Genomic DNA, 11031 nt, shown 5'->3' with positions numbered 1-11031 from the left:
AACCTTTTTCAGCACTTTGGAAGTGTTCGTCATAAATCAGCCACATGGTGTTGATATGCGGATATTTGTGTGAGGGTTATATGTTTAGGTAAATGTATAAAAACAATTACCCAGATTAATGTATTAAAAATTTTAGTAGTCAAATGTAGTCAAACCAACAAGTGTGTGTGGCACTAAAGTAGAGAATGAATAATGCATTTTTGCTCAGATCTCTTTATTAGCCTGTAATTTAATCTTCTTTAGTCTAGCACACCATTGTCACCAAAGCTATATCTTTATGTCATAAGCGTTCCTTTGAAGACAGAATCAGCTGTCAGTAAACAGCTGCTGGAATAAGACATGCAAATACCAACTGCAATTTGACCAGACCAAAAGTTTTCAGATTCTAATGAGAAATGCAGAAGAATGCTGCAGAACACATTTGTACAATTATTCATTGTAGAATACAGACAGTAGGGAACTGAAACTGAGACATCAAGTATATTATATTGTTTCTGTACATTTAGCTTAATATGTAAAAAAAAATTGTATGTAAATTAACTCCAAATAAAAGCTATAACATGACACAAAAATCTGACCCATTATTTCAGTATTTTGTAATCAATGAGCTAATCAAACTCAAAAGAATATTGCTTATCCAAATACATTACACAACTTAAGGAGGTGAAACTAATATTTAAATAATAATTGGTTTTTCAGTAAATGGTCTGTAACTCTTGTGCTTGGTAGTGAAGTATAACATCCTAAAAACAGCCTTATAAGAACTTAAAAACAATTTACGGTAGCTATTTAGATGTATTTTGTAAATTCACATGGAAAGGATAAAAAATCAGATAAATAAAAAGCTAAATGAATTGAGCGGTCTTCAGAAATTATTTCAGAAGAATCAATCAGTCAGTATAAATATGAAATATGCATCTATAACATCAGAAGTAGAATTAATTTGAGTGTCATCGATCTTGTCAATTTATAGGACTACATTACAGCAATAGTTCACCCAAATATAAAAATGAGCTGAAAATGTATTCACCCTCATATCATCCAAGATGTAGATGAGTTTGTTTCTTTATCAGAAAATATTTGGAAAAACTTAGCATAACATAATTTGCTCACCAATAGATCCTTAGCAGTGATTGATAGATTTGTTTCTTGCGAACACACAGCTTTTTTTCTGCACAAGATGTTAACTGATGGACTGGAGTGGTGTGGATTAGATTATCGTGATGCTTTTATCAGCTGTTTGGACTCTCTTTCTGACGGCACCCATTGACTGCAGAGGATCCATTGGTGAGCAGGTGATTTCTGAGGGTGAAACATTTTTCATTGTTGTGGTGAACTGTTTCTTAAATTCAAAATAATCATACTGACTAATGCATGAACTTCTCATCTTTAACGTTATGATACAGCTTTATAGTACTGCATGGCCTTTGGGAGGCCTCTCCATCTTCACTGTGTTTGGATCACACTCCAACATCTCTCTGATCCATTCATCATTCAGCGCCCCTTCAATGAACTCCTCTTGACTGATAATGGCTATAGAGACGGAATGAAAAAGAATGACATAAGGAGACTGTACTTTCTAGAGCAGTGTAGTGTTTCAAGAGTGGTTGAAATAACTTTGGCACTTTAGATAGCAATGTAGCTTACCATTGTTATCTTTGTCCAGCCGTACAAATATCCTGTTGGTGCATTCTTCAGCAGTCAGTGGATCAGGTTTGGTCAGTGATGCTGCAACGCTCATCTTGTACACAGCCTGAGGGAAAACAGGCATGAGAGATTATTAATTTGTGATTACATATTGCCCTCTAGTGGAGCAATACAGAAGCACGTAAACAAACTGCATTTCTAATTCCAGAGTAAAACGCTACAATCAGTTTAGAAAGGTAAGTAATAGAGTTCTTCAACTATAGTCTTACCTGCATGATTTCAAGCATCTCTGAGCGTGTGATGGCTCCATCTTTGTCTTTATCATAGAGTTTGAAGGACCAGCGCAGCTTCTCCACTGTCGTGCCCTCAATCAACATGCTGATAGCTGTCACATATTCTCTGAAGTCCACAACTCCATCCTGTCAAATGGCATTCACATAACACTTTTTATATCACATCACATCACATCACCAATCCCGATTTTGTTTTGATCTGGATCCAGCGTTGTTTTACTACATACTATTATCATTTTTTAAATTTTAAATGTAATTATATATACAGTATACAGTGTATGTGTGTGTATGTGTATATATATATATATATATATATATATATAGTTATATATATATATATATATATATATATATATATATATATATATATATATATATATATATAGTTATATAGAGAAAAATGTTAAGGTTTTTATATTTTATTTTTAGTAATGGATTTTTTAAATTTATTTAATGGTTTTAGTTAATTTAACTATAATAACCCTGTTTGGACTTATCTTAGGGATCAAAATCTCAAAAAATAATGTTTCAGAATAATGACAATGTAATTTCAAGCTACTGATAATGTTTAATTATTTTCTCATCTTAAACCAATGATAATTATTCATTGACCTTGAGGTTAGTGTAATGTCACCACATATGGAACGTGTTTCCCACTGTTAGGACAGTGTCTTTTGTAATTCCTCCACCTTTTACAAGTCAGCATGTTTTGTAATGCCAGCGTTCTGTAACTGCAGGTTTAAAACATCATATGTGTCAGGCATCAAAGCTTGTTTGGTTTTGAGCTTTGTAATACCCCATTGTTATCTAGTGTGCGGAATATCTGCTCTGCATACTCCGCTGACTCTTTTCCCACGGTTCCATTGCAGAATTGACGTCTGAACTCATGGAGGGTGATCAGTCCACTGGGGCATTCATTCAGGAACTTCCTGCCAGGCACAAGCACAAAATTGGACACATTTTATAAAATACTCTGATGAGTTTTTATCTCATGAGTTATTTAATCATTTATCTTAAATCAATGATAAATATTCATTGACATTGGGTTATAGTGTTATAATATAGATAATTGATAATTGTCCATTAAATGCACATTACATAAAAATACACGTTGAAATGTTATAATATATATATATATAAAAAAGATTATTGGATTACTCTTTCAGTCTTAAACATGATTAATTCAGTGCGTTTATACATTACAACATTTATTGACAACCATGAATCATGTTTTTTAATATCTACAAATTTGTTCTGTAAAAAAAAAATCCATCCACCAATGTCTTTAAGGTATGTTAATAATATTAATACATGTATATTAATTAAAAGCTACCGATACTAACACTTGATAACTATAAGACATTGTGTTCTGTCAGTATTATAGGATGATTTCCAGAGCAGTTACTGTACATTACGAATGCTTATTGAAAAAGGCAATTGTCTTATCATGCACATCATTAAATGAAAAGTTCCAGGAACAAGACTAGTAAAAGGTCAAGTAAAATAAAGATGACCTACTTATCCTGAAATAGAGTTTATATGGTTTTTCAGTCATGGTTGGCATTTTATGGTCTATAATAAAAATCTTTCTTGATACATTTTATGGCTATAATTACTCTCCCATAATAAAGAGAATCCAGAAAGGTTTGTTTTGCATAAAAACATCTATCAGATGACACGTAACTATGCTTATGTATCCTATTTTTACTACTCGCTTCCCTAAATCCCAGATCTAGTCATAGTAGTCACCTAATTAATATTTTGTAAACTTACCTGAACCATTCATAAAGCTCGGTGACATAGGTGCCACCTTTTCTGCAGGGTAAGGTTGCAGCCTGTCCCATCTTCATCAGTGCAACGAAATCAACAGTGGCAGAGATGCCTATATAGCAAACTCCAGCTTACTTCTCTCTCTCTTAATCATTCTTACCCAGACCCTTTTACATCTGTGAAATTAAACTACAGTAATCTCCCCACAGGAGGCCGACATGTAGGCAAGTGACACAAACTAATTACCTCAAAGACGCATGAGTGATACTTCAAATCCTCTGGCTTCTCTGGTCCCAGCAGCAGACTAGGACTCTATGTAATATTATATAAATTGATGGTTGCAGCTCTATATTTTCCTTTTGCAGTAAAATAAAAATGTGTGTCATTTGCTTGAGAGCTGACTTGTTCTGGTGACCTAATTTACTATTATTAGTATAAACGATTTTGGGCAAAGCTTGTGAATATTCGCAAAAATGTGAATGGGGATACAAAAGCCATCAAAGATGCTCACGGAAGATTGTGGTTTAGCTAGATTCATCATTTGAGTCAGCATCGTTCTCATTACTGATTTAACCACTGAATGCACTCAACAGCTTAAAGAGTTTGCGTGAAGGCGAACGGTGAAGTTTTATTGATTTCCTGTCTTGATGAGAATTGGAGGAATTTACTGAAATAGAGCTGAAAGAAACTGGAGGTATTTTATTAAATCAACAAGTTCTGATCCAATTTTGATTGGTTAATGGTATTTATTAGCTGATTTGCATAATACAATAAGTTTACAAACATTTCACATATTTTAATTAAATGAACATATTTAATGTATTAAAATTTATGTTTTATTTTTTTCTAAATGAATTTCAAAATGACTAAGCCATTTAATTTTTTCCAGTGAGCCTTATGATCTAAAAAAATATAAAAAGTATTTATGTCTACAAATATCAAATCCTCCTCCTCCTCCACAAAAAAATAAATAAAAAGAAATAAAAATAAAAAATCAATCCTGTAATGAAAAATAATTTCATGCTTCACTTCCATTCAAATGTTTGGTAATATTTTCGGTAAATAAAATTGTAAATGCTTAAAAAAAAAAAAAAAAATTATATATATAAAAATTAATATTGCACAATAGTATTGTAATTTAAAATAAGCTGCAAATCCTTCAGAAATAATTCTAATATGATGATTTAGTGCTCAAGAAACATTTCTTATCATCAATGTTGAAAACGGCTTAGCTGCTCGTTATTCTGTGGAAAATGTGATACATTTCTTTCAGGATTCTTTCATGAACCGATAGTTCAAAAGAACATTTATTCATAAACAGAAATTATTTGTAACATCACAAATGTCTTTTCTGCCACTTCTGAAATATTTAACACTTCCTTGGTACACACACACACACACACACACACAAAATGCACTGACTCCAAACCTTTGAATGGTGGTGTATGAACATTTATGGGCAAGTGTGCTAAGAAAAACTTGAAGCAATTTATTCAAATCTTTCAATTTCCCTATATTCAATTGAAAATTTCCTACTTGCTACCTCCAGGAAATTAATTGAAATTTAAGATGCAATCTCATCTCTGAACAGTTGTTTGTTGACATATGACCGATGGAGACAGATGTACAGGAAACTAATGTTGTTTATTTAAGAATCTTTTTACATGTCAGCCTGGACAGACAGATCCTTTGCTAGTAACCAGACCTGTTGACAGCAGCAGCGATGGCATTGACAAACAGAGAGAGCAAAAAAAAAAAAAAAAAGGGGCCTGTGTGCCTGAACAAGATGCCCCGTTCAATAACAGCCTTGGTCAAAGCGACGAGGAGGTGCAAGCAGATCTGGATGCTCGACCCAACAGCTGCTCCCCGACTGTGATATTCACAGAAATGATGAATAGTCTTCAGGGTATCCAAACCACTTTAAACACACACTCAAGACCGACAGAAACAAAGGGAAATAGAACAATGAGCAAGTCTTTGTCTCTTTTATAAGTCAAAAACCTTTATCCAATACCCTTAGATAGCTAACAGAACAACAAAAAATAAGTAAAGAAAAGCAAAGTTACACAAAAAGGCATGCATGAATGAATATTAATGGAACAATATAAAAATCAAGAAATTTTCAGTCTACACAGAGTGAGAGCTGAAATTAGGACAAAAGCAAGATAAGAAAAGGTCTGTGTTTCTAACCTATGTACAGTACTTGATTTCTGCCAAGTGCAACTGCAGAATGACACTCCAAACAGAACAGTCACAAATGAATGGGGCACTCAAAAAATTTTACATTTGCTGAAAAGGTACAAACCCCTCAGAGCTTATTTCTTAATCGGAAAAGATTTGGAGAATTTGGCATTACATAATTGGCACACCAATGGATCCTCTGAATGGGTGCCATTAAAATGAGTTGATGAAACATCACAATAATCCATAAGAAATTTACATGACTCCACTCCAGTCCATCAATTAACATTGCATTGCATGTTTGTAATAACTCATGTAATAATCCAATAATCCTCTATCAATAACGTTGTCTTCTCCAGTGAAAGTGTCAATCTCATCTGAATCAGGAGAGAAATGTGCACAGATGAAGCACTGTTTACAGTACAGTCCAAAAACTGTTCTAAACAAATATGTTGGTATGTTTTACTGAGGGAGGACAACAGGAGATGGACTTTTTTCACCATAAGGAAGCATTATTATGGATTATGGACTCGCATCTTGTTCAGAAGCAAGAGTTTAAAGTTAAAACCCCTTAATGATGATTTTAAAATATTTTTTTAAACATACAGCTTTTTACTTCACAAGACGCCGATTCTCTGACTGGAGTCGTATCAATTATTTGTTGATTATTGTGATGCTTTTATCAGCTGTTTGGACTGTCTTTCTGACGGCACCCATTCAGTGCAGAAGACCCATTGGTGAGCAGGTAATGTAATGCTAAATTTCTGATGAATTAACAAATTCATCTACCTCTTGGGTGGCCTGAGGGTGAGTGTATTAAGGAATTTTTCATTCTAGGGTAAAAAACAAACAAACAAAAAAAAAAAAAAACAAACAGTGAAGCTATATGGGGGAGAGGGAAACAGATTCAGAAGTCTTTGTTCATATTTTCGGACAAGCCTGCAGTTATGGCACAGGTCAACGCTTGTACATTGGGGCAAACAAAGAAGCTGTTCCCGTGCTTAAGGCAACAACTGCCCAATCAAAATCCCTAACTGGACATCTTAGCACAATTATGATTGGCTAACACATCTAACCACCTGTGTGACAAGCACTTACAGTTAATCCCATGAAATTTCAGTTAGGTTTAAAGAAATACCCCACTTATATTTCTAGGTAGTACGTTACGTTTGCAAAGCCAAGCGTTGGATGAACAATGAATCATGGCAAGACTTATTTTTACACTAAAAACCTTAATGTGCATATCACCCAGCAGTATTTCAGATGATTGGGTGGGTGGCATCCTCCCTTCAAGTATGCTCTTGGCAACATGTGACAGCAGAAAATGATATGAAAACAGTTTTTAAAAGCAGCTCACACCACAGTCACAGAATTACAGAACATCTGACAGCAGGGTTAAGGGTACTTTAAATATGTCTGCAGTCAATTTGCTTTGGTACAATCGGTCAAAACTGGCTGTTACCATCACGCATTGCCATGAGACTCTTGTGGCACGTGTGCATTGTCACAATAAAGCAGTTCAATACACTGATCATCTGTATGAAAGGTCACCAGTATAAAGGGAAGCAACAATATGGAAGAAAATTTGCAAAATCAGATACAAAGTCATGTTGAAATAAGGTGAATTATTACCCAGAGGATTCAGATGATTTGTTTTAAGAGAGTGAGACATTTAGAAAGAGAAAAACAGAGAGAACCAGTATACCCGGGATATGCACATAGAATAAAATCTCAATGATATAAAATAGGGAATCATTTCAAGAAATGGCATCTGATAGCATAATTTTAACAGCCTATGAAGATCATTTGCCCAAAAATAGGTGTCATGTTTATGAGATTTTATTTTAGCCCTTTAAAAAAACTGGCTTAAAACTACATTGGACGTTATCTTTTGATTTATCTATTCAAAGACTAATTTAACACCATTTAAAATGGTTAAAATATGTTCTTTAGTTAAAGTAATAGTTCAGCCAAAAATATAATTTCCAGCATTATTTTCTCATGTTGTTCAAAACCTGTATGACTTACTTTCTTCCTTATTGACTGGAATGCACTGGAAGACTTTTAAACTTATGACATGTTAAAACGATGTATTCTAAAATGTTAAATATCTTCCAAATGCATGGAATCATAGCATGATGCTAGAAAATCTATATCTGTATCATACAACACGTGATTTCATGTGAATCTACAAAATCTGCAACTAGAGTAGACTCAAAATCTGGGCAAAAGTCTATTAGTAGTGTATTCCAGCCTTAAGGTGAAACGCAACACTGAAACCGAGAAAACGGAGTAAATTAAATTGGAGATCTATGAAAATGGACTTACAAAATAGCACACAAATCTTATGCTTTTTAGTCCTTCCTGAAGCTTGAAAGCCCATATGGTCACCATTGACTTTTATTACACGGAAAACAACAGCGTGAACATTCTTTTAAACATCTACATTTGTGTGTTCCATGAAACATAATCATACAGGTTTGGAAAGACATGAGGGCGAGTAAATGATAAACAGACTGTTCACTTTAGGGTGCATTATATATTTAAAAGTGACTTCATGGTTGGATTTGTATTAAATACCTCCATTAAGCAGGAAGAAAGTTAAAATACATCTCCCCATTACTCTGTTGTTGTTTTACTCTATAAAAAGTGATTTTGTTAGTATTTTGAAGTTGAGTAGAGATTAACTTATTATACAATTCCAAAACACAGTTTAAACAACAATCATCTACTAGATGTTGATCACATAAGCATGTTATACCTCTTTGTACATAACCAGACAAGTAGAAGTAATGAAAGAATGAAGCCCCGAACAATGTATAAGTCTTAAACACCACCTTAACTTGAGTGTCTAAAAAGTGGTACTTTGCTGACAGTGTTGGGGAGTAACTAGTTACATGTAACGGCGTTACGTAATTTAATTACAAAATAAATGTAACAGTAATCAGTTACAGTTACTAAGAAAAAATGAGTAATTAAATTACAGTTACTTATGAAAATTGTAACGATTACAAAGAGGATTACATTTGAATATTTACACACATCCACATACAGCTTATTTCTTTCCCAAATTGCACTAAGACATATGGCCCATAATCTCCGAGACGCGGAAAACACATTCGTAGATTCCAGTCATAAAAATGGAATTCAGCCTATAACGCAGACGCAATATGCCACATTTTGGACGAATAGATCAAAAGTAGGTCAGTACACTTGAATCAAAACCCGATTTGGACTGATGTCTGTGAATATTAAGCCGCAAAAAGACTGAATATGAATCCTGCACGTTCTGCGTGTCTGTGGAAATCAGGCGCTGACTGGACATTGGGAGAACCGGGACTATTCCCGGTGGCCTGGCAGAAGATTTGGCCTTCTACTTTAATATTGTTTTTGTATAATTGCAGGCCGAATATACTAAAGCGATTATTTCCGAATCCGCCATTCGATAATTAAATCTCTAATAAATCATGAATCGGTTAGTCGTGACTGGCAATGGTTGGGCTCGCGCGCTCTCCGCGCCTCCGCCGAACGGTTTGGATCAGATTCTGAGTAGTCAATGCGAGAGAGAGAGACCGGAGTGAACTGTGTAAGCGCACAGCTGGAGCAGAGAAGCGACACTTCTGTTCAGGGTTTCAGGTGCATTTCAGTTTCATCTGTAAATATGCTAATGTAGTTTTGTCTTTGTTTACTTAGTCAAGCAGCAGCAGCCCATTGCTCGCAATCACTCAAAATACTGTATAAACGACGTCATTATTATCTTTTGTAATGTTACAGTAGTAAGTTAGCAGACAAATCATCATATTTTATCATAGGTTTAGGGGGAGCTAGTGCATACAAAAACACAACCCTTAGGAAAATTAATGTAGCCTATGGTATGGCACTAACCGTGGTTTAACTATGGAATTTGTAGTAAAAATAAATACAAGTGGTAATTAATTTGCCAAAAAAACAAAATTGCACTTACAAAACATGGTAAAAGTCAAATAAAAATCTTCAGTATTAAAGTCATGAGAGAGATGAATGGATAATGGAAGTGAAGGGGCAGTTCAGGAGAGAACTCTTAATTACGTTGCAAGTCCCCCAACCTAAAGATTCACATTTTTTCATGTCAGGTCCAAAAAAAAAATAGGGTTGTCCATGTTTCAGAATGGGTTGTGGGTGTATGAGTGGGAGATTTCCCAGCCTATTTTTTCCCCAGTCCGCCCCTCATGGAAATTAATCTCTAGAATAGTCACTTCATGAGCATTTTTTTACTTATTTTGAGAAACTATCATCATATCATATACAAAGAGACAGCAGTGTTTCAAAAAGACACCAATGTTTCAGGAGTTTAGTACACAAAATAGGACACATGCTTTAACCGTATTTGAGTTGATGTATATGCTTTTATTTTTTTACTATTTTTCCCCAAACCTTTGTTAGATGCCTGTAGTTATGCAAAGATTTGGTTTCAAAAACAGTATCTATAAACTATTTCTTTTGATTTTAAATCTGCTTTGAACTTCAGATCAATCTCTAAGTAAAAGGCAGTACTAAAGTCTGATTGTGTGGTGGATGTGTTCAAATGTGATCATCTTAATTCAGGTGATGAAGGATGGTGAAAGTCTGACAGTATTGAGCACTACTTTAAGGTTAAACCTGCATGGTGTAAAATGGTTGAAGATGATTAACAGTTGCAAATTAACATTCATTAGAAATTTATAAAAGTAATCAAAATGTACTCAAAAGTAATTAGTTACATTACTTTATTAAAGTAATTAAAAAAGTTACACTACTATTACATTTTAAATAGGGTAACTTGTAATCTGTAACCTATTACATTTCCAAAGTAACCTTCCCAACACTGTTTGCTGATCCGCTAAAGGATATTGAGAAGGGGTTTCCACAAATTGTTCCCTGAGAGACCCTGCCCTTATTAGTTTCCAATCACCATTATACATGTCGCTGATCTCCATCCAGAAAATCTTTCAGAAAAGCAGATCTAATACATCTAATTAATGGGGGCAACAACCATTAGCATTGTCTCAGGACCTCTATAATACAGCTTACTCAAAGCGCCCATCAGTAAAAACGCAGTCCCAGGAGTTGTAAATCTTAATGACAGCCCTGTTTCAAGAGAAGCATAGCCCTGGCAGAACAG

At 34.4% G+C, this 11031-nt stretch overlaps 1 protein-coding gene across 1 annotated transcript; it reads right to left on the bottom strand.

Annotated features, from left to right (window-relative positions):
- Positions 1-213: 213 nt before the first annotated feature.
- LOC132155701 (guanylyl cyclase inhibitory protein-like) lies at positions 214-3984 on the bottom strand. The gene is made up of 5 exons (XM_059564417.1): positions 3714-3984; positions 2737-2869; positions 1917-2066; positions 1648-1753; positions 214-1533 (listed from the first exon to the last, which is right to left on the bottom strand). The coding sequence occupies exons 1-5, from the start codon at positions 3788-3790 to the stop codon at positions 1409-1411; spliced, it is 591 nt and encodes a 196-aa protein (XP_059420400.1). The 5' UTR covers positions 3791-3984; the 3' UTR covers positions 214-1408.
- Between the last annotated feature and the right edge of the window lie 7047 nt (positions 3985-11031).

This window comes from Carassius carassius, chromosome 13 (genome assembly GCF_963082965.1).
Source record: "Carassius carassius chromosome 13, fCarCar2.1, whole genome shotgun sequence".
Classification (NCBI taxonomy): domain Eukaryota; kingdom Metazoa; phylum Chordata; class Actinopteri; order Cypriniformes; family Cyprinidae; genus Carassius; species Carassius carassius.
The sequence above is the reverse complement of the archived record's forward strand: the minus strand, read 5'-3'. Positions and strand labels throughout refer to the sequence as shown.

What these genes read in the sequence shown, in the direction of transcription:
- LOC132155701 (XM_059564417.1), bottom strand. Translation starts at nt 3,790, where the DNA reads ATGAAGATGGGACAGGCTGCAACCTTACCCTGCAGAAAAGGTGGCACC. An exon ending in GAGCTTTATGAATGGTTCAG is followed by an intron (nt 2,870 to 3,713) that starts GTAAGTTTACAA and finishes TGTGCCTGGCAG; the next exon opens with GAAGTTCCTGAATGAATGCC. An exon ending in GCACACTAGATAACAATGGG is followed by an intron (nt 2,067 to 2,736) that starts GTATTACAAAGC and finishes GCCATTTGACAG; the next exon opens with GATGGAGTTGTGGACTTCAG.